Raw genomic sequence first — 27,100 nt, forward strand, 5'->3', positions numbered from 1 at the left:
TGATTTACCTTTAATAACATTGCTGTACTTCCAGTGCCAGGTAAAGACATTTTTATAGTCCTAAGCCTTTTAATGTTTTTTTAATTTTCTCTTTTAACACATTGTTAAAATTTCTTGATTTTGTAAACTGTCCTACAAACTCTTCTGAAGGGTGGTATATAAATCTTTTAAATAAAAATGGGTTGAATCCAGACTTAGAGCAGACCCACTGAAATCAATGGAACTTATGTCAGTCATGGCTAACTTGAGTCCCATTACATTTCAAATGATGTAATTATGAGCCTAAGTATGATTCTGCTTGGATTCAACTCTACAACATTAAATCTATTTAATGTTATTTGATTAGTTCTCCACAGTAGTCATATCTTCATTTTTATTTTTCTTGGCAATCATGAGGATACATAGCTAGCAATATTCAAACCTTTTTCACTATTGTTAGAATCATAATACAAATTATTACCACAGATTTTCTTTTTAACCTTTTCTGGTTTATGTGATAAATGAATTTTAAAAAACAAATAAAAAGATAAATGCAAAACAATGCTTTTGAGGGGTTAGCTGTGGATTCAAGACATTTATAACTTTTTTAAAAAATAAATAAAATGGCCTTCAGCATACTTACAGCAACTTTGTAGGCAGCCTCTATGTAAAATACAAGATTCTGTATAAAGGCAACTTCATCAAGGGTGAATATAATACGTAATCCTAAATAAGAAAGAGCCACCATTAGGGTTATATTACATAAACCCCAGTGAGCAGTTCATTTGTAGATACAGTTCATCATGCGCTGCTGGTACTGAACTGGGAAACCTTTTACAACCTTTTAAATTGTCTGTTACGCCAGAGAAAGCTGCTATATATCATATATAAAAAGGTAAAGGTGTCCCTGCACTTATAGTGCGAGTCATTTCCGACTCTTAGGGTGACGTCTTGCGACATTTACTAGGCAGACCGTATATATGGGGTGGTTTGCCAGTTTCTTCCCCGGCCTTTCTTTACCCCCCCCAGCGTGTGCCGAGTACTCATTTTACCAACCACGGATGGAAGGAAGGCTGACTGGACCTCGACCCCTTTTACCGGAGATTCGACTCCCTCCTTCCATTGGAATCGAACTCCGGCCATGAGCAGAGCTTTGGCTGCGTTACCGCCGCTTACCACTCTGCACCACGGAGGGTCTATATATATCATATATGCACGCATATAAAACATTATGCCATTGCACTGTGTTGACTTCACACAGCACAATGTCAGGGATGGGGCGCAGCGGTACGATAAAAACATGGCTGACTTGGTGAGGCAAGTGGGTTGGAGTGGGGAGTGTGGGTGCCTGGGTGGGTATGCAGTGGCGTCAAGGGGAGTAGGGGGGGTTGGCAAGCGATTGATGAGTGGACTACATGGCGGAGGCAGTGGCTGAAGCCTGGAAGTGTGTGGGAGCGTTGGAGGCCAACGGCAGCACCTGCAGAGTTTGTCAGGGCAGCACTGGTGCAACAGGCAAGGCAAGCCAGTTGGGGAGTGTGGGTGCCTGGGGTGGTGACAGTGGTGAGGGAAGTCGGGGGGGCTGGTGAGCAAGTGGGCTCCATGGTGGAGGCTGAAACGTGGGCAGGTGCTTGGGAGGTCACTGGTGCCACCCGCGGAGTTTGTCCGGGACAACAGCCAAGGCAAGCGGGTTGGGGAGAGGAGTGTGGGTGCCCAGGGGGTGGCAATGATGAGGGGAGGGGAGGGGTTGGCAAGTGAGCGGGCTACGTGGCAGAGGCTGCAGCCTGGCTAACTGCATGGGAGGTGGAAAGCTGATGGTGGCACCTGCAGAGTTTGTCTGGGGCAGCAGCACAACTGATGAGGCAAGTGGAGGCTACAGCCTGGGTGGGTGCATGGCAGGCCAGTGGCGGCGCCTGCAGAGATGGTCCAGGATGGCGGTGGCATAACAGGCGAGGCAAGTGGGTTGCGGAAGGGAGTGTGGGTGCTTGGGGGGCTGGCAATGGCGAGGGGACTGGGGGTTTGGCAGGGGCGTTTCAACAGAGGATACTGAAGAGAGTGGGTTGGTGGGGGGATTGAGGGTGTCTGCATGGGTGGTAGGAGCAGTGAGGGGAGTTGGTGAGTGGAGCGAGCGGGGCTGCATTTATTCTTGACACTGACATTGCGCCCAGGTATCCTTTTATCTCATCTAACACAACATAGAAGTAGATAATCTATTATTTTTCACCATGCTTTCTTTGCTACTCAAAATTTATAATAAGATTCATGCACTAGAGTAGCTTTTATTTTTGTGAAGAATATCAACCAAAATAAAACACATGTTCAGTTCTTAAATGGGATGGATTTTCCAGTGATAATCCTACTCTGTAATATCAGGCTCCAATAATAAGTGCCATACATCATGCTCGTAATTTTTGTTTCTGTGATTTATCACAGCGCAGTTAAACACTACGACAAAAAAAATAGCAGTAAGTGGTTTTTAAAGTGCTGAAACAACCATCTGCTTTGTGGGTAGTCAGTCATCTGTAGGATGAGTGTCCTTGGAAACACACTGCAAATATCTATCCTCATGCAGAGGATGCATGAGCGTGTAGGTGCTTTCTTAGAAGGCATGGATGGAGAACTTATGGCCCTCCAGTTGTTATTGGATTACAGCTCCCATCATCCGTAACCACTGGCCATATTGGACGGGACTTGGAGCCCAACAGCATCTGGCGGGCAAGAAGTTTTCAATCCCTGTTGTAAGGCATTCCCTGCAAAACATTTACATGAGAACCTATCAAACCAACTGTTAATTCAGATTCAAAACAGTTAAAATATCTTTTTCACAAAAGTTTGAAGCACAATAGATAGTCATTGTCATTCCAAAGAAGATCAAGCCATTTAGATAGTTACAGAGATCCAGATAGCAACTTGTCCAGTCCAATCTGCAACTAAGGAGGCATACAGAAGAAGAGTTAAAGACAAGTCTGATACTAAATCTGGTTTTTTTAAAGCTACTTGCTGATTATAAACAACTTTGAACTGACCTTAGAAAAGAACTATTGATTCCAGAAAGCTTACCTGATGCTGTCATCTGAGCCAAAAAGAGAAGGTAAAGGGAAGTTGCATCAACCTGTAGATGCCCCCATTCATCATCTGCAACTACTGTACCACAAGTGGCTGTGTTATATTTGGCATGCAGGCAGTCCTTGGTACTCTGTGTGTGCTTGAACTTTTCAACCTTATCTACCTAAGAAAAACATGAAATATTTCGAAAGTGGCTCCTTAGGCATAAGCATTTTAAAATCATAATTCTTTATCAGTGCCAAGATTTTGGTACATTTAATCTAATGGGCTTTGATACAACAAAACCCTCAAAGCAAATTATTCACTCATCAATAAACCAATTTCAATTGAGCAATGGATAAAGCTCTGACAGTTTATTGTTAACTGAAAATCACACTGATATACACCTTGGATTGTCTGGAAGACAGACACCCAGATAGAAACTTCTAACTGGTAAAGAGAATCACCAAATAATCAGGCATCCTTTACACAACTTTATATACCATTAGAATTATATAAAGTAAGGAAATATCCCAATAAGCATTATCATTGTCAATATTTCAGCCTTGCAGAACTAGATAGAGTTTTCAGTTCTTAGCAACCACACAGGAATGTAAACGTTTTTTTTTAAATGGTGGGCATTGCACTGGACCTAAAATGTCATGGATTTCTTGTCAATGAAAACAAACCCTAGTATAAAAATATTAAATTAAAAACATTGAACACAATCTCTCAGTCACTGATCATGCAAACTAGTCCTTACACGTGTATCTAAAGTGAAATTATTGTGGAGGGAACTGAGCATGGCTGATTTCAACCACTGAAGGGCCAAACTACACCTCACATCACACAGTTTGCCCTCAAGTGCAAGATTTTTCTTGCAGAAATAGACAGCATGGGAGAGGTTGACATCTATCAGAACCCAGGCACGGGGTAATAGGGGTACCCCCTGCTACAATCCAGGGGCCTCACACTGGCAATTGGCATTGGAAGAGAGCTGCCACTCTTCCTTCAGGACCCTGGTGCACTGCAACTCCCAGCAAAATAATTATTACACTCAAATATTTATCACAGAAAGCCATGTTGTATAAATAGAACACACAGTTAAAATAGTTGTATGTATAATATCATATCATGGCTGACTGCCTTTAAATTCATTTCAGTGGGACTTCTTATCATCACTCAAATAGCTCGCAAAGCCCAAAATGCACTTCCCCATCTTCCACCAACTGAAATGGTTACAAAGGAGCTGCTGCAGACAGAATCTGATAGCCACAAGTACTGCTTCAGCTTAACCTGCCTTCCTCATTGTCTCCCATCCTTCATACCTCAGATTGCATTGGTATCATTAGAATTGTTCACATCACTGAAAATAACAGAATTAAAAGTTGTCCTGTTGTTTATTACCTGTCTCAACATACATTGTAGAAGTCCCCGCATCAGTTTAACAACATTCTGCAGGAATATAATTAAAGAAAATTATATATGTGTTTGTATGTTATTACATGTATTAATATGTAACTATTAATGCTCATGTAACAAAAACTGCATTTACACAACTATCCTATACATTTAAGCCGCTTTGAGGTGACCTGGCGATGAAAAGAGGCATACAAATATACTAAATAAATAAAAATTAAAGAAATACATTTAAGAAAACAATTTGTTCAATGGAGTAACCTGATTTTATAACCGACAAAGATACATGCTAAAACATTGTTACCACTTTATGTCATTGCCAAAGATGTCATACAACTAAAACAAGAAAGAGAGAAAGAAATTGACGTTTTAATAGTCATTCCTACACTATAAATAGAAGCTCAGAATTTTATTCAAGGACACAGCATTCACATATCATTTCTGTTTCACTGACCAAATAGTGCATGGAGTGATATTACTGAAGTTCAGAGCTGGGGAGCTTGTAGTATGAGCTTTCTCAATTCAGAGCTGCTAAGCTAATTACAAGAAAATCCCAAATCTTTCTGGTGTTTTATTAGATCATTATTAGCTTTGCCCCAGTCCCAGCATTAACTCTCCCTGCCATTTCAGTCACTGCCTTCCTTTTTCCCATGGAAGCTTACAGATAGAAGCAACGACAATAATAATGGCTCCATTCATTAAGCCCTGTAGCAGTCCCTGAGAAATGTAGTTTTGCAGAGCTTCTAGGGCCATAATAAAGAATAAGTAGAAAAGGAAAAAGGAAGCAATAGTCTTTCTTGCCATTGCTGCTATCAAAATCAGACAAGATTTGGGTCAAGAGAAGTGAGCATCAGAAGGAACTCACTCTATACGCAATGTGAAGCTTGAAACGCACACAAATCTATAAAAATGAGCAAACTTCAGCCTGTTACAAACTGAGCCTAAAATATGTTTCAAGTGAGTCAGTCTGAACTGAACTATAGAAGCTCACCTATCAATACTGTGTATAGGAGAACCCTTAGTTCTTTCTCAAGAAAAGATGATGGATATATGAAGTCAATCACTGAATGAGCACTTTCCCTGAATCTCATCCATACCTTTGATCTTACCACCTTTCAGCTCTTATATTACAATTTTAACACCACCCATAATAAACAGTACTGAAAGTGGCAAGATTTTTGATGCACCTGTCAAGTAAGTAATAAATGTTACCTATTCTAAATGTTCATCCTTAGATATCATACTAGAAAATGAAAGTGATTGAAAGACATACCTGTTCTAGTTCATATGCTTTGGCTTTATCTTCATCACGATCTGCATTCTTCCTGTAGGCCATCCCCAGGCCCCACACAGCCAAAATGCTATATATATTATCCCGTACCCAAGCATCCTTTTGCTCAGTACTGGCAGAGAGCAATCCCGTAACAGCGTTCTTAAATAATAAAAAAGGAAATTATTTATTCAACATGCTACTGAGAACAACTGTTCCATAGTTTCTACAGCGGGTGGGGGGAACGTTTGGCCCTCCAGATGTTGCTGAACTACAACTCCTATCACCCCTGGGCACTGGCCATACTAGATAGGGCTGATGAGAGTTGTACTGCAGGACTAAAGGTTTACCACACCTGGTCTATGGCTACAGTCTTATACAAGCTTACTAGGGAGTAAATCTATTGAATGAAATGCGGCTTAAGTATACATGCACCAGATTGCATAGGAAATTGAGCAGTGAACCAGGAAGTCCTCTTTCAGATCTGATCTCTTGCATGATAACTTTATGAAAGCTACAGTCTCTCAACCTCATCCCATGTGTATATGGACATGATATTTGCCTATATTACAGATCTGTCTCAAGGATTACTGAGATAATGTATAAACATCCTACAATACTATATATAAATTCGAAGTATAATTATTGTTGCCTATGACAGATTATGTGGCAATAACCATTGGAAGCTGAGGTACTTTTGCGCCTCTGGGATGATATAAGAAGAATTTATTCATAATATTTTTACACATCAATAACAGCATGAGGAGAATGAATGGCTGCTATATGCCTCTCCAACATAGGAATTTACCTTATACCAGAGGAAACTATTTATCCCTCTAGTCCAGTGCGATCTATTGTCCAGAATCAAGATCCTTGATTTGGAGAAAAGTTGTAGCTTGGGGAAGGGCCATAGCTCAGTGGTAGAGCATCTGTCCGCATGCAAAAGGTCCCAAGTTCAATCTGCAATCAGCGCCTTTTGAAGACTTTCCTCTTTCAACAAGCCTTTTAGGTTGAGACCTATCCCAGTCTGCGTCTGTGTTAGAATTGCTTAATATGTTTTTTAATAATGTTTTTAACCCTTTTTTAAAGTTTTTTTTTTTAAAAAATGTTTTTAACGCTGTTTTGTTTTAATGTATTTTAAGATCTGTTTCTATGATGTTTTAAAGTGTTTTTAGTGCTTTCTTTGCCGCTCTGGGCTCCTGCTGGGAGGAAGGGCGGGATACAAATTAAATAATAAATAAATAAATAAACCCTGGAGAAGCCGCTGCCGGTCACTGTAGACAATACTGAGCTAGACGGACCAGCGGTCTGACTCAGTGTAAGGCAGCTTCCTATGTTCCTATGAGGAACCTGTGGCCACCCAGAAGTTGTTGGTCTACAACACTAAACATTCCTGGCCCCTGGCCATGCTGACTGGGGCTTATGGGAGTTGTAGTCCAACAACATTTGGGGGCCACAGGTTCTCTGCCCCTGGTCTAGGTGGAGGTCTCTCTTAGCACTTGTTACCCAAGACCCTTTTTAAACTAGATATGGCAGGCAGGGATTGAAGTTGGGGGCTTGTTCATGCAAAGCACATGCTCTGCCATTGAGTTTTAGCCTTTAAAAATCCACCTTGAGCATTTTTTCAAATGGAAATTTTTATTTTTATTTTTTAAAAATAAGGGTGCAATCCTATGTCCGTGTACCTGAGTGTAAATCCTATTGAACTTGATGATGCCTACTTCCAAGAGGCCATGCACAGGATTCCACTGTAAATAACAAAAATTAACTCATCGAGTAAGATGTTCATTGACCTTGCTTGCCTGCTAGCCAGAGAGAACTGGCACTGGAGAAATACATTTTTGGGTCCCTGGTTGAATGAGTGGAAATGTACTCAAGGTAAAGAGCTGCCCTCAAAAAGCTTTTCTGCTATGAACATATTAAAGAAGGCTTGAGTGATATAGATTCAAAGGCTGTCCACTTATACATAGGAACAAAGAAGATGACCTTGTGTATTAATCAAAGATGGGTACCCATCTAAATCAGCTGCCTCTAGTGCTGTATGAGAATTTCATTCATATGAAAATTAATTGTCCACAGATTAACTTCTAAAATACAGGTTGATGGGGTGAAAAGCAAGACCATAGCAAAAACAGCAACCTGGTATTGAATTTAACTTGAAATGACAAGCAGAAGTATGTGAGCCTCAAAAGTAGCTCATCTCTTTCCAAATGGTTGGGATTTTATCTCACTGTGAACTCCTCTTTACTTACAATAAAGTCATGTTTACATTCAACAGCATTTTTTAACAGCTCTGGGATTACAGATTTCAGGGAAGGAATGGTGACGGAGAGCCAGAGCCAGCTCCAGGTATCTGGCAGCAGCACTGGCAGTGCTCCAATGAACAATGCACAGTGGGGTCTGGATTAGAAGCCACAGAGGCCCAGCAGCTGCCAGAAGCCACATACCAGGCCTGAATTTTTTCCTTTTTCCTTTTGCTGCTCAAATTAACCCCTCAGTTGTTTTTCACCTCATAAGGAAAGATATATGCATATCTTTTTTTTCCTGAGAGATGAAAATCAGCTGGGAAGAAGTGAAACACCCAGAGGAATAAGAGCTGAGTAAGCCTTCTAACCTGCTGCTTCTACATTGAAATTTGAAAAAATGAAAGATGCTGTCAGTTTAAAAAAGAAAGAAAGAAAGAAAGAAAGAAAGAAAGAAAGAAAGAAAGAAAGAAAGAAAGAAAGAAAGAAAGAAAGAAAGAAGAAACCACAAAAGAAAAGATACAAACGTCTGTGAAAGATGTATAGTTTGGTCCTAAGACTATGTGTTAACTCAGTCACTAATTTCTAATTACTAATTTTTGTGCTGTGGGAAGAAAAAGAAAGAAGATGCTTGTTACTGTGTCTGTGTGTGTGTGTTTAGCAGCTTCATTCTGGGCTCAGTGCCAGAGGAGTAATGGAACATTCTAAGAAGGAGATTTCTGGGGAATTGCCTATGCATCAGAACACAGGATGATCTTTAGCTTTTAAAATGTTGTGAAATCATAGAGAGCCACAACTGCTATTATCAACTGTCTCTAAGCTTCAAGGTCATAGGGAGGGGGGTTGTATGGATTATTTTAGTCTTCATGCCCAAATCTATTAATTATTAAACTTTTGTGAGAATAAATTCTTAGCAAAACACAGGAAACTAAGGAGGGAGGGAATCGCTTATTTGGAGGAACTCTGTGCTTGCTCAGGGCTTGTTTCCACAACCTGCAACAGTATAAAGTTGCACTTGTAAGAGCAGTAGTTTAACATTCCCATTGACTGAAGTCAATGGAAAGTGCCAGAAGACTACCCCCATGCTCCTCTCTCTTCACTACCACAGTATCAACAGAGGACAGAATTAATGCTGCAGCCAATCATGGCACACCTCTGTTGTTGTTGCTGTTATGTGCCTTCAAGTCGATTATGATTTATGGCGACCCTATGAATTAGTGACCTCCAATAGCATCTGTCATGAACCACCCTGTTCAGAAGTTATATGTTCAGACCTGTGGCTTCCTTTCTTGCAGCCAGGTCAACATTTTCCTCTTCCCCCAGGCATTTTAGCATGTGTTTTTAAACTGTTTTTAAACTTTTTAAAATTGTGTTTTTAAATTGTTTTTTGTGTTTAAAAATTTGTATATTTGTTTTTGTAGTTTTTAATTGCTGTAAACCGCCCAGAGAACTTTGGCTATGGGGCGGTATATAAATGCAATAATAAATAAATAAATAAATAAATAAATCCGTCACTTGTCTGGCCTTCCTCTTTTTCTACTCCCTTCTGTTTTTCCCAGCATTATTGTCTTTTCTAGTGAATCATGTCTTCTCATGATGTGTCCAAAGTATGATAGCCTCAGTTCCATCATTTTAGCTTCTAGTGATAGTTCTGGTTGAATTTGTTCTAACACCCAATTATCGTCTTTTTCACAGTCCATGGTATGCGTAAAACTCTCTTCCAACACCACGTTTCAAATGAGTTGATTTTTCTCTTATCCGCTTTTGTCACTGTCCAACTTTCACATCCATACATAGAGATCGGGAATACCACAGTCTGAATGATCCTGACTTTAGTGTTCAGTGATACATCTTTGCATTTGAGGACCTTTTCTAGTTCTCTCATAGCTACCCTCCCCAGTCCTAGCCTTCTTCTGATTTCTTTATTGTCTCCATTTTGGTTAATGACTATGCCAAGGTATTGATAATCCTTGACAAGTTCAATGTCATTCTTGTCAACTTTAAAGTTAAATCTTCTGTTGTCATTGCTGTAGTCTTCTTGAAGTTCAGCTGTAGTCCTGCTTTTATGCTTTCCTCTTTAACTTTCAACAGCATTTGTTTCAAATCATTACAGGTTTCTGCTAGTAGTATGGTATCATCTGCATATCTTAAATTATTTATATGACTCCCTCCAATTTTCACACCTCCTTCATCTTGGTTCAGTCCCGCTTTCCGTATGATATGTTCTGCGTATAGATTAAACAAATACGGTGATAAAATACACCCGTCTCATACCCTTTCCAATTAGAAACCAATTGGTTTCTCCAAACTCTGTCCTTACAGTAGCCTCTTGTCCAGAGTATAGGTTGTGCATCTGGACAATCAGATGCTGTGGCACCCTCATTCCTTTTAAAGCATTCCATAGTTTTTCATGATCTACACAATCAAAGGCTTTGCTGTAATCTATAAAGCACAGGGTGATTTTCTTCTGAAATTCCTTGGTCAGTTCCATTATCCAACGTATGTTTGCAATATGATATCTGGTGCCTCTTCCCTTTCTAAATCCAGCTTGGATGTCTGGCATTTCTCGCTCCATATATGGTAAGAGCCTTTGTTGTAGAATCTTGAGCATTACTTTACTTGCATGGGATATTAAGGCAATAGTTCAATAATTACTGCATTCCCTGGGATCCCCTTTCTTTGGAAGTGGAATGTATATGGAACGCTTCCAGTCTGTGGGCCATTTGTTTAGTTTTCCATATTTGTTGACATATTTTTGTCAAAATCTGGACAGATTCTGTCTCAGTAGCTTGTAGCAACTGTATTGGTATGCCATATGTTCCTGCTGATTTGTTTCTTCCAAGTATTTTAAGAACAGCTTTCACCACACATTCTAAAATTTCTGGTTATCATAGGGTTCCTCCATGAATGAATCTGTCATCCTTGCATCTCTTTTATAGAGTACAGTGCATTGCTTCCATCTTCCTTTTATGTCATCTCGGTCACACCTCTGAGGGTACAGAATACCCACTCAGGAAAGTCTGACTCATACACACACTCTCATTGCAACAAAGCATTTCCTTCTTCTCTTGCCATATGTGGAACAAGCCTCTCTTCATCATAAGAAGATCCTTACTAGATCAGACTGCATGTTTATCTAATCCATGATTCTATTTCCCATAGTGACTACTCATATGCCACTCCACAGGTTAGCAATGGGCTCCACACAGGGGATATGGGGTAAGTAAGTATGCAGGTTACTAAAACAGGGCCCTGTTCACTACAACAAACCCACAAATGCAAGTAAGTTCCACCATGCATTAGTGAAGGCAACACGGTCATCTTTACTGGTGAACACAAAACAGTGTCCATATTGGCAATACTGGTCAATGGCCAAAATAATGGGGCATTTTTCCTTATAGGACTGGACCCAGTGCATAGGTGTTTTGATTTGAACCTGGCACCTCTTGGGTACTAACCTCATGCTTGAGCCCCAATCCTGGTCTATATGGCTGTGCACCCTGGGTGCCATGAATGGGGCTGAGGGAAGGGAAGGAAACATATCAAAGGATGGCCCTCTGGAAGACTTCAAAGACCCCATCTTGAATTTGTCTTAAGAATGTAAGATGATCCCTGCTGAATCAAACCAAATGTCCATCTGGTCTACCTTCCTGTTTCTCACATGCCAATGGGGAGCCCACAACCACATTAGTAAAATAGCCTTCTCCAACTGTTGTTTCCAAGTGACTGGTACTCATAAGTGTGCTGCATCTGATCCTGTAGGTAGTATACAGCCAGCATAACTAGTAGCCATTGATACTATTATCCTCCCTTTTAAAGCTGCCTTCTTTCTGCACTTATTACGGCTATGCTGTTAGGAAGAGGATCTGTGGAGTGAGAAGATTGGGTTCTGTTCCTGGTATCCCCCACTTCTGTCAGCAACAATCCCCTTAGATAAAGAATATCCAAAAGCTAAGCTTTGCACTGTATTATTATTAGTATTATTCTGCCTTTCCTCCCAGCAGAAGCCCAGGGCAGCAAACTAAAAACACTTTAAAACATCTTTTTAAAAAAACCTTTAAAAACATCTTAAAAAGCAATTCCAAACAGACGCAGACTGGGATAAGGTCTCTACTTTTAAGGCTTGTTGAAAGGGAAAGGTCTTCAGTAGGCACCAAAAAGACAACAGAGATGGTGCCTGTCTGATATTTAAGGGGAGGGAATTTCAAAGGGTAGGTGCCACTGCACTAAAGATCTACTTTCTATGTTGTGTGGAATGGACCTCTTAATAAGATGGTATCTGCAGAAGGCCCTCACCTTCAGAGCGCAGTGATCGACAGGGTATATAAGGGATAAGACGATCTTTCAGGTAGGGATCACTTCAACATCCCCCCCCCTTATTTTCTACTGCAGCCCTTTTCCTCGTGAAGGTAGCAGATGGCTTTTTGGTGATGGTGCCATGATGGCTACGTTTGGAGGCAGTATGCCTCTGAGTACCAGTTGCTGAGAATCATAAGCAATGAGAGTGCAATTGCACATGGGTCCTGCTTGTGGGCTTCCCATAAGCTTATGGTTGACCACTCTGAGAACAGGATGATGGACTAGACTGGCCTTTGGCCGGATCCAGCAGGGCTCTTCTTAAGTTTTTATGGCTCCTGTGAACTTATTACTGGGTTTTCTGTTCTTCTTTGTGGTTCATACTCCTGCATTAAACAAGCACTATTTCCCTCTGATGATTTGGGCGTACTGCTTGGAGTGTCTATATGGGTGGGAGCACTGTTTCCATAGAAGGACTTAAATCCCCCTTGTGGGAAGTGTGTGGGTTCTCCATATACACTTCCTGCTTACTAGGCTATGAAACTGGCTAAATGCTTGACTGAACTGGCATTCTTTCCTTCCCTGACTGTTTGGAGGCTGCCTGTGTTTGTACTGACAAGCATCTCAAACTCCTGTCTGTGGAGAAACCTGGCTACAACTGCAAGTTGCTGTCTTCTTATATCATTTCCTGGGGAAGGCACTGTAGTCTCTCTTTAACTACTTAGTTGCACACTAAGTGTGGAAAACGCATGTACACTGGTTAGGTGGCATCACAGTGTTGTTTGGCTGCCACCAGAATTGATTAGCACCATCTAAAGCTCAGCCGCTGTGGGAATGTAATCAGTGCACAATGTTGTGACAGGTGGGTTGTGGTAGAATTGCTAGGGATGTTGTAGGAATGTGTGTCAGCATTGCTATAGCAGCCTTATTTAGGGATGGGTGAGGGAGTTAAGAAGGGAGCTCAATAGGCACTTGAATAAGGCAGCAGCAACCAGAGACTGATAAAGCCTCCTTTGAGCTTGGCCTCCACCACCTGTTACTCTGATAGTCAAGATAAAGATTTTCAGAGCCAAGTGGGGAGACTTGAGGGGCCCCCAATTAGTGTAGTGACGGGTAGAGGGAAATATGACGTTGTGAGGAGGACGTGCCAGGTAAAGGGAACGCAGCCCAGGGAGTTAATGGCTGTGCCTTGTTCCGGACCTCCCCACACCTGCAGGTTTGTTGGTTGCCCTCTCAGCCAGCTCTCAGACCTCCGGACGCTGCTTCTAAATGCCAGATCAGTGCATAATAAGATCTCCCTCATTCACGATTTAATTGTGGATGTGGCAGCCGATCTGGCATGTATAACTGAGTCCTGGGTGGGTGAGCAGGGGGGAGTCAGTCTCCCCAACTATGCCCGCCAGGGTACCTGGTTCAGCATCAGGGTAAACCTGAGGGTTGGGGAGGGGGGTTGCTGTGGTCTATAGGAGCTCCCTTTGCAAGCACCCTGTCCATGTGACTACCGGTCTGGAGTGTTTGCACCTTGTGTTGGGTCAGCAGGACATACTGGGGATTCTGTTGGTGTACCGCCCACCCTGCTGCCCAACAGACTCCCTAGCTGAGCTGACGGAGGTGGTCTCAGGTGTACTATTGAGATCCCCCAGATTGTTGGTTCTGGGGGATGTCAACATTCATGCCGAGGCCACCTTATCCGGGGCTGTTCAGGATTTCATGGTCTCCATAACAACCATGGGACTGTCCCAATATGCCATTGGCCCAACACATGTAGCAGGACATACTCTAGACTTGTTTTTTGCAACTGGACATGGAGATGGTGATCTGAATGTGGGGGGCCTTACATCAGTCCCTCTGTCAGGGACAGATCACTGCTTGCTGAAGTTTAGACTTACAGAGGCCTTTCCCCTCTGCAAGTGTGGGTGACCTATTAAGTTGCTCCACCCCCAGAGACTAACTGATCCGGATGGTTTTCAAAGGGCTCTGGAGAGTTTTCCGGCTGATAGGGCTGGTGCTCCTGTCGAAACCCTGGTTGAACTGTGGGATACAGAAATGACCCGGGCGGTTGACATGATTGTTCCTGAGCGCCCTCTTCTGTGTAGAGATTATACAGCTCCATGGTATACCCCAGAGCTGAGAGCGATGAAAGAACATAGGTGACAGCTTGAGTGCAGATGGAGACGAACTCCTGGCGGATGCAATTACACACTGGTAAGTGCCTATGGTAAGCTGTATTTAGGGGCAGTGAGGGCAGCAAAAATATATATTTTGCTGCCACTATCAAATCATCAATCTGACGCCCAGCAGAGCTCTTCAGAATTGTCCAGGGGCTATTACATGCTGGCCCCAAGGACATGGTAGATCCATCTGAGGCCCACTGTAATGAATTTGCTAGGCACCTCCAGGATAAAATCTTTAGCATCCGCCAGGACTTAGACTCCAGTGTTATAGCAGGTGAATAAAGCTGGGTATCCAGAGCACAGCCTTGTCCCAATTTCTTGGATGAGTTTCAGTTGGTACAGCTTGAGGACGTTGGCAAGGTGCTTGGACAGGTTCGTGCAACCACTTCTGTGCTGGATCCTTGCCCTTCTTGGCTAATAAAAGCTTGCAGGGATGCAACAGCCGGCTGGGTCAGGGAAGTGATTAATGCCTCTCTGCGAGAGGGAGTGGTCCCTGGCTGCATGAAAGAGGTGGTAGTGAGACCACTCCTGAAGAGACCCTCCCTGGATGCAGAAAATCTTAATAACTATAGGCCTGTAGCAAATGTTCCATTCCTGGGCAAGGTCCTTGAACGAGTGGTGGCAGGCCAGCTCCAGACACTCTTGGATGAAGCCGATTATCTAAATCCATTTCAGTTGGGTTTCAGGCCTGGTTTTGGCATGGAAACAGCCTTGGTCGCCCTGTATGATGACCTCTGTTGGGAGAGAGACAGGGGGAGTGTGACTCTGTTGATTCTCCTTGTTCTCTCAACGGCTTTCAATACCATCGACCATGGTGTCCTTCTGGGAAGACTGGCTGACTTGGGAGTGGGAGGGACTGCATGGTGGTGGTTCCGCTCCTACTTGGTGGGTCGGCTCCAGAAGGTGGTGCTTGGGGAACATTGCTCGGCACCCTGGACTCTCCAGTACGGGGTTCTGCAGGGGTCAGTTCTGTCCCCCATGCTGTTCAACATCTACATGAAACCGTTGGGTGCGGTCATCCAGAGCTTTGGAGTGCATTGCCATCAGTATGCTGATGACACACAGCTCTATTTCTCATTTTTATCTTCTTCAGGTGAGGCTGTCAATGTGCTGAACCAGTGCCTGGCTGCGACAATGGACTGGATGAGGGCTAATAAACTGAGGCTCAGTCCAGACAAGACTGAGATGCTGCTAGTGGGTGGTTCTTCTGACTGGATGGTGGATGTCCAACCTGTCCTGGATGGGGTTGCACTCTCCCTGAAGAAGCAGGTTCGTAGCTTAGGGGTTCTCCTAGAACCATCTCTGTCACTTGAGGCTCAGGTAGCCTCGGTGGCACGGAGTGCCTTCTACCAACTTTGGTTGGTGGCCCAGCTGTGCCCCTATCTGGACAGGGATAACCTGGCTTCAGTTGTCCATGATCTGGTAACCTCCAAGTTAGATTACTGCAATGCGCTCTGTGTGCGGCTGCCTTTGAAGATGGTTCGGAAACTGCAGCTTGTGCAAAATGCAGTGGCCAGATTGGTAACAGGGACCAGACGGTTCAAATATATAAAACCGATTCTGGCCCGCTTGCATTGGCTGCCTGTATGTTTCTGAGCTCGATTCAAGGTGCTGGTTTTAACCTATAAAGCCTTACATAGCTTAGGACCACAACACCTGATGGAACGCCTCTCTGGACACGAACCCACCCGTAGACAACGCTCAACATCCAAGGCCCTCCTCCGGGTGTCTACTCAGAGGGAAGCTGGGAGTCTGGCAACAAGGGAGAGGGCCTTCTCAGTGGTGGCCCCCAAATTATGGAATGATTGTTTTGATGAGGTGCGCCTGGCGCCAACACTGTTATCTTTTCGGTGCCAGGTCAAGACTTTCCTCTTCTCCCAGGCATTTTACCACGTGTTTTTAAATTGCTTTTTAAAAAATGTGTTTTTAAATTTGTATATTTGTTTTTAACATTTTTAATTGTTCTAAACCGCCCAGAGAGCTTCAGCTATGGGGCAGTATACAAATGCAATAAATAAATAAATTTTTTGGGTTGTAAAAAGTGGTGGAAGCAACAGGGAAGCAGACAGCAGTGGTTATGAGGCTGTTGGAGTGGTCCATTCACACCTCAAAAAGCCTTAGGGGCTATGTGGAACAGCTTGATTTATTTCAAAAGGAAGTCAGTTCTAGTACTAGAAACAGGAACAGCCACTGGCACTGCTTCATATGCCCAGTAGCTGCATAACAAAGTGCAATGTCAGGAAATCATTTTTGAGCTGACCATAGAAACTGTAATTGGACACCAGGAAAAACGCTATCCTCAAGGTCTGTAGTGCTCATACTGTTCGGAGTCCTATTGTTTAGTCATTTTCTGTTGTGAACAACTGGACTCTTCAAGTTCACACAACCTACAAAAGACAAGTCTCTGGTCCCATTAAGCTCTCACTGATGGATGGGAAGTTCTGCATGTGCCATAGTGTTAAGGCAGCTTGCTGGGAGCATACTAACCCTCAACAGCTCTAATACAGAACTGCAATCACAAATTGCAATGAATAAGAACACAGAAGTGTGGGCAGAATGCCTTATTGTGGTAAAGGCAGAGTGGGTGGGTTCATGGCTGCCTTTCAGTTCAGGGATTTCTACCTACCAATATGCCTTAGTGACCCAATGCTGCAGACACATGTAATGAAAAGCAAGAACCTTGGCTTAATATTATACTGTACATGATACAGATATCTCCCATTTTGCTCCTCACCTGGCATGAGTGAGTAAACAAAACAGCTTAGTGTGACATCCAAATACAGGATTGTGGTTTTTTTCTCCCTCATAAGATTTTTAAGCCAACAGCAAACCTCAGCTTAAGTCTGGCAAGTGATCCTGCCTTGTTGGCCAGAAACAAACCTGGGTGATCCTAGGTTTGAACATCATGCTGCCCTGGCTTGTTTAACCACTTGAAGTAGGAGAGATGCACAAGAACACATCTCAGGCACATAATGGTTTATCAAGCCAAGGTTTTTGAGTGAATGCAGCCATTATGTGATCACACTGTGATTACAAAACTGACATTTCATGGTTCCAGGACTGAAACTGACTTTGCATGAAGAGAATCCGTTGCAGGGGAAATCTAGTGAAATCATTAGGGCTCTGCATGGTACAAGGATTTGACTAGGACTGTACTAATATAGTTTACCAAAGCCGTGTATTCAGGGGTAAGCAGCCAAGAAACATACACAACACTCAGAATCATAACATTGTACAGAACTGTACAAGCATTATCTTCGTCTGTTTAATGACATTGTTATGAGATTCAAGTGTACAATATATAAAAAATGCCAATGAATGGATCTGACCCTGAATTACATTGATGGAACTATTCTGCGGCCCTTAACGTCTTTGCTGGAATCATTAAAGATTTAATAAACTGTTTCAGCTGGAGTTAGAGTCTAGCCCACAGTACAGTTATGTAAGCTCTCAGGTTGACCAGAAAATCAGATTCACAATAGCTATACAGTGATGCTAGAGCCATCTCACCACCGAAGTAAAGAATGTGTGGTTCTGTCATGTGAAACAGAAATGAACGGAGACAGTGTGCTTTTTAAAAAACATACATTGAATGTCTGGTTAAACAGACTCACGTACACAGGGCACAATCCACTTGTATTGCAGCCACATTGCTTCCACAGCCTATGTCACACATAATGCTAAGCCAAATCGCAGCACAGTGCAAATGAGCAAACATGCAGGTTGCTAGAGTGCAGATTGTGAGTGCAGTGCTCCTCGTCCAGCCCTCCTGCTGCCACATTACCCAGGTCTAAGCCGTGGTTTGGGCTTAGCATTACATCCAAACCCAGGCAACTGGTAACTTTGGTTACAGCTTGTGATTTGTTTAGAGCAATACAAACTATGAGCCCAGATTCTGACATAATGCTAAGCCAAACCACAATTTAGCCCCAGATAGCCCAACAGCAGCAGGAATGGGGAAGGAGCATTGCAGCCAGAATACTTGCTCTGGAAACTTTTGCTCATTTGTGTTAAATTATGGTTTGGCTCAGCTGAAAGTGCTAAACACAACTGTCTTTCCCTGCTCCTGCACCACCTACATGTACATGAAGACAGCATGATGAAGCTTTAGAAGCAAGGAGTTTGTATGCACATCCCTGATTAGCCCTCCCTTTCTATCTGATACAAGTTTATTTATATTTATTTATTAAACTTATTTATTTATTAAACTTGTATACCACCCCATAGCCGAAGCTCTCTGGGTAAGAACATAAGAACATAAGAAGAGCCTGCTGGATCAGGCCAGTGGCCCATCTAGTCCAGCATCCTGTTCTCACAGTGGCCAACCAGGTGCCTGGGGGAAGCCCGCAAGCAGGACCCGAGTGCAAGAACACTCTCCCCTCCTGAGGCTTCCGGCAACTGGTTTTCAGAAGCATGCTGCCTCTGACTAGGGTGGCACAGCACAGCCATCACGGCTAGTAGCCATTGATAGCCCTGTCCTCCATGAATTTGTCTAATCTTCTTTTAAAGCCGTCCAAGCTGGTGGCCATTACTGCATCTTGTGGGAGCAAATTCCATAGTTTAACTATGCGCTGAGTAAAGAAGTACTTCCTTTTGTCTGTCCTGAATCTTCCAACATTCAGCTTCTTTGAATGTCCACGAGTTCTAGCATTATGAGAGAGGGAGAAGAACTTTTCTCTATCCACTTTCTCAAGGCCATGCATAATTTTATACACTTCTATCATGTCTCCTCTGACCCGCCTTTTCTCTAAACTAAAAAGCCCCAAATGCTGCAACCTTTCCTCGTAAGGGAGTCGCTCCATCCCCTTGATCATTCTGGTTGCCCTCTTCAGAACCTTTTCCAACTCTATAATATCCTTTTTGAGATGAGGCGACCAGAACTGTACACAGTATTCCAAATGCGGCCGCACCATAGATTTATACAACGGCATTATGATATCGGCTGTTTTATTTTCAATACCTTTCCTAATTATCGCTAGCATGGAATTTGCCTTTTTCACAGCTGCCGCACACTGGGTCGACATTTTCATCGTAGTAAAGGTCATAGCACAAGTATATTGCAAGGCACAGGGAGACAAGGCTAGATGGGGATAAGGGAGGCAAAGATGCCCCTTTCCTTCCCAAAATCCTGTTGTGCTGGCTGTGTGCACATGTTAAGTAGGGGAAAGAGGGGAAACGGGGTATTTACTATGACACAATCTTGGAAAAATTTTAAAGAAGGATAGAACTGAGGCAGAGAGAAAACAAAGATACTACTGTCGAAACTTTGCACACGCCATATCTCACTCTCATGAGGTCATATTGAAGGATTCCATAAATGCACATTTATTTATTTATTATTTAATTTATATCCCGCCCTTCCTCCCAGCAGGAGCCCAGGGCGGCACATCACATTGGATCTCTGCAATGTAAAGTGAGGAGTCTGAATTCTATATTTCAAGATTTCCTTCAAATTAAGTAAAACGTGAATAAATTTTTGCAGTTGCACTGACCATGCCTGTTTCTGTTGTGACACATCTCTGTCTCCCATGAGTCTTGTAACATCTTATTCTGGCAGACAACTGTAAAGAGGATTACTAATTATTAGTTGTGCCCTGTAGAGTGCTCCTAGCATAGTCTGGTGTCGAAGTTGCACTTGACCTTTAGGGTCTTAAATTTGTATGATGCCCTTTATTCTATCCTACTCCAGCTTATACTGCTTAGCAAGAAGTATATTTGGAAAGTGACTCACGGAAAAAAATCCTACTCTCATCACTATAGATTAGATTATTTTATTTGAAGGCTCTCTCAAAAGACACTACTGCTTTCTCCTGTAGGATATCTTCAGGTAAACAAATTGAAAGAATTAAAGCATTTTGTTTACTCTTATCCAGGAACCCCAAACTATCCAATGAGGCTAGATATTCTTTACCTTCAATGTTTTGTAATGCTCATGATTTATTTCTTTTTTAACCACACTGTAATAACTATTAACAGCCAGCCATCAAAATAAATATGGTGCCTGTTTGTACAAACATCTAGTCTAAGGGTCACATAGGGCGCAATCCAGCTGACATTTACACTATGCTGAGGGGAGTTCGATGCGGCAGATCTTCAACTGAGCTGACTGGGTCCTGGCATGGCCAGGTTACACCAGCACAAGTCCCTCAGCCTGGTTCTGCCAGCTCAACCAAGACCAGCATAAGTGAAGCTGGTGTAAGCAGGGCTGTGGAGTCGGAGTCGTGAGCAATTTTGGGTGGAGTCGGAGTCAGTAGAAATGTACCGACTCCGACTCCTTCATAAATGGCAAATGTATATTAACTAGTAATAACACATTTACTGTAGTAAAATGGTACCACAAGGCCATCACCACCACGTGAATCCAGAGCTTGGAGAAGTTACTTTTTTAAACTACAACTCCCATCAGCCCCAGGGATTGGGCTCGTGGGAGTTGTAGTTCAAAAAAATAACTTTTCCAAGCTCTAGATTCACGTGGTGGTGATGAAACGCCTTGTGCTACCATTTTACTACAGTAAATGTGTTATTACTAGTTAATATACATTTGCCATTTATGAAGGAGTTGGAGTCAGAGTCGGACAGTAGAAAAACAGAGGAGTCGGAGTCAAAGGTCTGGCGTACCGACTCCACAGCCCTGGGCATAAGCTCCAAAAAAGGTATGTTCTGGAGGCATATCAGGGAAGGGGCTGAGGGGACTTAGGCTACATCCAACTCCTGTTTGGAGTACTCCTGCAGGTCCAAATTCAGACAAAAGTTATTTTTAAAGTCTGTTTTTATGATGTTTTAAAGTGTTTTTAGTGCTTTTGTTTGCTGCCCTGGGATCCTACTAGGAGGAAGGGTGGGATATAAATCAAATAAATAAATAAATAAGTTGTGCTGGGGGAAAGGTTGGTCTAAGAAAATAAATACAATAGAAGTGAATGGAGAGGGCTTACTTCCTGGCAGGGGTATTTGGGAGAGCAGGCTTTTACTTTCTGATACCTGCATGCAGCTCCTGGCTGAGTTGGCATTCAACCAACTCAGAGGCTGCTGCACGGCAACTGGATGCAGAGGAACTTTACGCAGACTTTTGCGCCAGCACCACTTAGGCCAACTTCCCCTGAGTTGGATTACTCTGTTAGACTATTTTCTTGCACCTGTACCATTTCTTTGTAGGAGAAAGCACACCCACAATGTATAAATCGTCACACATGATGAGTATACAATTATCCATTCCACATATGAATATGTGGTGAATAGACAATGGTACTTCTCAGTACCTGATATCTGTAGAACTTGTGCAGGAAAACTGATACTGTCCATTTTCGCTGTACTGTTTTTGGTGCCTGCTAAAAAGAATTTTATTTCAGCTAGCCTACCCAGCCATGAAATTTTAGCATGCAGTTTAACGGGATTTAAGTATAATTGCTTTAACTAGAGTTACTGATTATATTTTTTATTTTATCTAACTTGTTTTCAATGTTTGCTTTCATTGATATTTTAATGAATATATTAGTTTGTCTTTTCTAGACCACTTACATGTTCTTTGTTTGAGTAAGCAGTATATTCATTTTGTCAAATAAATAAAAATACTTATTTAAAATATTTTTATCCTGTCCTTCTACCTCACAATGGGGCACTCAGGGTGGCTTATAATAAAATCACACACATACATAATACAATTATATAATATAATATATATATAATAAAATGTGCACAGAATATTGTATTGTGACCTGGAAAAATGCTTGCCAATTACAGTTAACACATGGGACCTGCACCAAGATGTATCAGTGCTGTGTGTTGCTGTTTAGGATTCTAGCAACTCCACTCCACTCCACTCCACTCCATTCCATTCCATTCCATTTCTTTCTCCTGGTTTTTCTCCAAACACCAGTCACCATTCCATGGCCACTTAAGCAAGCTCGATCCTCATTAGACTGTTTTTGGGAGACCCCCCCTCGGTTTTTTCCTCCCTAAAGGTTTTTCTTATACTTCTGCAATCCTTCAGGTTCCCCCAAGCCTGCCCATACCCCCCTCTTGGGAGTGGATGGTACTATTTTGGTTACATGACCAATGGCATTCACAGCCGGAATGTTGGAAATGGAGAGAATGATTAACATGCCAGGACTCAGGAATTTGCCAATAAACTCATAGCTGGTCTTAAATGAAATTTTACACTTGGTACATTTGTTGGGGGGGAAACACAACTAGAGCAAGCCATCACCCATAGTACACAGTCTGGAAAAACCCAAAAGTTCTTTACTCTGGGGCAATAACAGCCATGTCTTAACTATATTCACTTGAAGCATAGCGTAAGACTTCTAAGGTGAGGAATAGGCAGAAGGTGAGATGGGCATCTGGTAGTGAGACTCCAAGGGCAGCCTGTGAGGAAGGAGATTCTCTTAAAGCAACTGTCAATGGTAAAAGCACTCCATACATTTCATTATCAGCTGCTTAGCTCAGCAACAACACGATAATTAGGAGCAGGGAGGAGTTAAGCCCAGCTGGTAAAGCAGAACCCAACTGCAGCAGAAGCAGTTGCCTATGTCATCAGAAGAAGAGCATGGAGGCCTGAGGATGAGAGGACCCCCTCCCTCATGCTAAGCTACCTTAAAAAAAGGGGCAGTATGTCCTCCTGACCAGTGGAATCTGCCAGTCATATAAAACTATTTAAAGCCTTCTCAGCTCCCTCAAAGAACTTTGGAAGAGAGTGGTAGAATTACACAGGCATCCATGAAGATGCCCTTGCCTGGGACCTTGCGGGAGATCACAGTCACCCATCCTTCATTAAAGTGAGTTCTTGTAGACTCTCACACCAACATTTGTTTACAGTAAGTTGACATCTAACAAGAAATACCTGTCCATGTAGAAAACAAAGATTTTTACTTCTGTATATGATCTAAAGTGTTCTTGTCACATCTAAATAATGCAAATACCTTACAGATGAAAAACACATCAATAACCAAGCAAACAATGGTTGCTAAAAATAAATATAAAAACCTAGAGGACTGTTAAGAATGGGAATAGCCTTTTCACCTGTAAGTAGCTGCACTGACCTGGTGGTTCAAAATGGTCTGTTGAACAAGTCGGGCATAGCCGTCTAAACGGACTCCAGAGTTGCTTCTGCTCCTCATTCTTCAGGGGGAAGATTGGCTGGCTGGTGGAGTCGAACTATTTCTAGCAGTGTTTAGCACTTGTAGTTCATTCATCCATCAGCAGGCTGAACTGTAACTTGCTGGCAACCGGCATCTTTGTTCCAAAATAAACAGAGTAGCTATCAGTAAAATAGGGATTACTGGGCAATTTTCCCTTTTGCCTGCATATAACTCATAGTCAAAACCACACTCTGGAAGCAGCAGTTCTATACACACTTAATGTGGGATTAGGCTCACTACTTCTCACATTATCTGTCCTATATAGGACTCACACACAAAAAAATAATACTGTAAGTGACAGGCTCATGTCTCTGTATGCCTGCCTTCCCCAACCTGGTACCCTCCAGATGTTTTGGACTACAATTCCAACCATCCTTGACCATTGGCCATGCATGTGGGAGCTGATGGGAGTTGGAATCCAAAAGATGTGGAAGGTACCAAGTTGAGGAAGGTTGTTTTTCGTTTCCTCTATAGACATACAAAATTAATTGGGTGGCACAAATGTATAAAACAAATATTTCCAAAGTTTAACAACTTTGCTGTTTCTTTATCACATTTATATCTCATCCTTGCACTAGGAAACTCAGGACAGTCTTCATGGGCTTTCTCCATTTCACCTTCACAAGAATCTTGTGAGGTAGATTGGTTAGGGTCATATTTACACATTACACTAAAATATAGTTTAGCACAACATGCATGAGCAGGAATGAGGCACAGTGAGCCTTGGGCTTCCATACACACACTTTCCATCTCCTCTCAAGCAGCTCAGAGTAGACGTTCAGAAGCTTTCATTTTAAGTTAACCACAGACTGTCATGTCATTCTGACCTGGAACTATGGTTAACATTAACTATGGCTAGCCAGCTTCAGAAATGATGATTTGAAGGTCACTTGTTTAAACTAACCATAGGAAACGTTTACCAGTTGTTGCTCTAGGCCACATGGCAAAACAGACTTCTTGTTGTTCTCAGGTGTCAAAGGCCAGGGTAAGGAGCCACATCTTCTACATACTACAATATATATTTCATGAAGGTGCCAGATGCACCACTGTGGGGAGGGAATTCCAATTCTACAGAGAATGCCCTCTCCAAGGCTGACAGCCCCCAAACTTCTCAGGGCACCTGAACTACTAAAAGGGCCTCCTCTGCCCATCTTACCTGAGAGAGTCTACAGGGAAGGAGGCATTTTTTTAGATAACCAGAAGCAGAAGACTTTCCAACTCCCTCCAACGATGCGGGGGGGGAGTAAAAGCATGTAACCTGAGGCTCACTGAGGCTCGTTTCTGTTAGTGCACATTATACTAAACCACAGTTTAGCATACCATGAAAATATGGCCATTGTAACCGACTCCAAGGTCATCCTGTCCTAATGGATAAGGACAGATTTGAACTAAGGTTTTACATTCAGTTCTAGCAAGTCTAGATTGAACACTGTTTAATGTATCATTTGGAAATGTTAAAACATAATTACTGTAACAATCATGGTTTTTGTAGGACAAAGAGAACAGCAGTCCACTATACAGCATACAATCCAATGCATATTCCAGTCAACTCAATGGCAAAAGTATAATTAATAGGAATTGCACTCTTTAAACGTGCACACTCCACACAGCAGTATGCACATGCTATCTAGCTTCCAAACTTCGGCCCCATTCAAATACTGTTTTCCGTGCCAAGAATCATCAGCAGTTTCTTATGCCCATGTTAGACTTTTATCTGTGTATATAATAATAAAACCAGGAACAATTCTGCATGCATAACTAACTACACTGTCCTGACAAAACCCCTAGAAACATAAACAGTAGGAGCAAACTTGCCAAATCAAGCGTGGAGCCAAATCTGCAGAAAAACTGCTGGATCTTTTCAAATTAACAGTTTCCAAAGCAATTTAAACTACTGAAGTCTCCCCTGCAACCACCACCACCTCTATTTCTCAGCCCAAATAAATGCATCTTAAAACCAGCACTGTAAAACATGGATTCAGGACAGATCCAGCCATACAGGCAAGCTGGGCCTGGGGTGATCAAATTCCAGAGTTGTCTACTTCAGAGAAGTAAATGTCTTGAGCAGAGCTACTGCCTGCACATTTAGATTTATCCACTTTTCCCAAGGCAGGTTTATAGACGATATGGCACAATCCTATACTGTACATGTCTACTCAAATATATCTTGTGTTGAGTCAACAGGGACTTATTGCATGGGATTGTAGCTTAAATTTGTAAATTTGGGGGGGAGGTGGATAGCATTTAGTGTAATTAATTTGGAGTTATATAATAGTATTATAGTAATGTTAGCAAAAATAAAAATAACTGTAACAGTAACCCAGTCAACTTTGATCATTTGATGTGCTCGTGGTCTAATGTGACAGCATTATACTACTGATAGAAAAAAATGAAAAGAGGAGGTGCAAAATTATAATTTGGGTAGGCTAGCAAAAAAAAAAGCCTGGAAGCACCACTGTGTAGCTTAATATTTGTGCTAGTACTTCAATATAATTATTTCAATTTTTTTTAAAGCGGATGTCCTCCCTGCTTGTATCTCAAAATTACTAGGTGCCTTTATTTTAAATGGGGGCGATCTCTTTGGAACTAGGTTCTCTAGACCATAACTAATATCCTCCGTCAACGAAAACAAAAGTTGCGTTTTCTTAAGGTTAAGCATCCTATATAATCAAAAGGCTAGGCAGCAGCCACAAAGTCATCCAATCTAACCCTCACTCCTAATCCTCCATCGGACAACCCCTCCTAATTAACTCACATAATGCAGATGCGCCACAAACAGAGATGCCCTTACCTGCCAAAGCTCTCCACGGCGGTTCCCATTCTCCAGGACAGGGCGGCAGCAGGCGATTACTTATTCCTTCGAGCTATTAAAAAAAAGGGGGGGGGAAGCACTCGCCGCACAGTAGTAGATCCCCATTAGCTGCAAAGCTACTCAAGCTCGCTTGCCTCTCCTGGCTCCCCCCCTTCACCACTACCACGCGGTATAAAAGAGCAAGATGGCAACAACAGAGCGCCTCTGCAGTGCTCTATGAGGATCCCGCCTTGGGAGTCTGAGCCTCTTTCTCTTTCTGCAGCGGCAAGCTTCCGAACTGAGGTTGCATTCAGGCACACGTCGTTAGGGCCTGAGGAATATTTCTTCCTCTTTATCAGACTGTTTACAAGGCCGGCATGAGTCAGGCAGCCGTAAAAGCCTGAAGCAACCCGCCTCTTTTGCAAGCAGCTTGCATTTTGAGCGGGTCTGCAAAGACATGCGGCAGAAGAGACTTAAATCACACAAAAATGTTACATTGTTCCTCCGATAAGAGAAAAAAGTGAGGAAGACGGTTTTATATATATATATATATATAAAGTGTGTCACAGACTGCCGTTAGGGATGTACTCGCTCTGCTTTGTTTTGTATTTAATGAAGCCTCTTTATGTATCTTTATGTATCTGTCAGGATCTGCTTGCAAGCTGTTTTCCTGTTAGTGAGAGAAGGATCAATGGGAGTGAGCTGAGCTTCTGCAAGATCTAGGTTGTGTATGCTAGGCTGGGGGGCGCGGC

General features: G+C 42.5%; 1 protein-coding gene across 5 annotated transcripts in view; it reads right to left on the reverse strand.

The window, feature by feature from the left end:
- The window catches only part of PHKA2 (phosphorylase kinase regulatory subunit alpha 2), a 98,720-nt gene extending 71,921 nt beyond the window's left edge, over positions 1–26,799 (reverse strand). For 3 of the 5 annotated variants that reach the window (XM_061627247.1, XM_061627245.1, XM_061627244.1), the window contains exons 1-7: positions 26,349–26,798; positions 23,459–23,651; positions 19,916–19,984; positions 5,714–5,872; positions 4,429–4,476; positions 3,037–3,205; positions 623–705 (exon numbers count right to left, since the gene is read on the reverse strand). In XM_061627247.1, the coding sequence (XP_061483231.1) occupies positions 623–705; positions 3,037–3,205; positions 4,429–4,476; positions 5,714–5,872; positions 19,916–19,984; positions 23,459–23,536 (606 nt within the window). In that variant the 5' untranslated portion in view covers positions 23,537–23,651; positions 26,349–26,798. Of the gene's footprint in view, positions 1–622; positions 706–3,036; positions 3,206–4,428; positions 4,477–5,713; positions 5,873–19,915; positions 19,985–23,458; positions 23,652–26,348 lie in introns of all 5 variants that reach the window. The other 2 variants (XM_061627248.1, XM_061627246.1) reach the window with 2 other exon arrangements.
- Between the last annotated feature and the right edge of the window lie 301 nt (positions 26,800–27,100).

The sequence above is a fragment of the Rhineura floridana genome, chromosome 5, assembly GCF_030035675.1.
Source record: "Rhineura floridana isolate rRhiFlo1 chromosome 5, rRhiFlo1.hap2, whole genome shotgun sequence".
Taxonomy (NCBI): domain Eukaryota; kingdom Metazoa; phylum Chordata; class Lepidosauria; order Squamata; family Rhineuridae; genus Rhineura; species Rhineura floridana.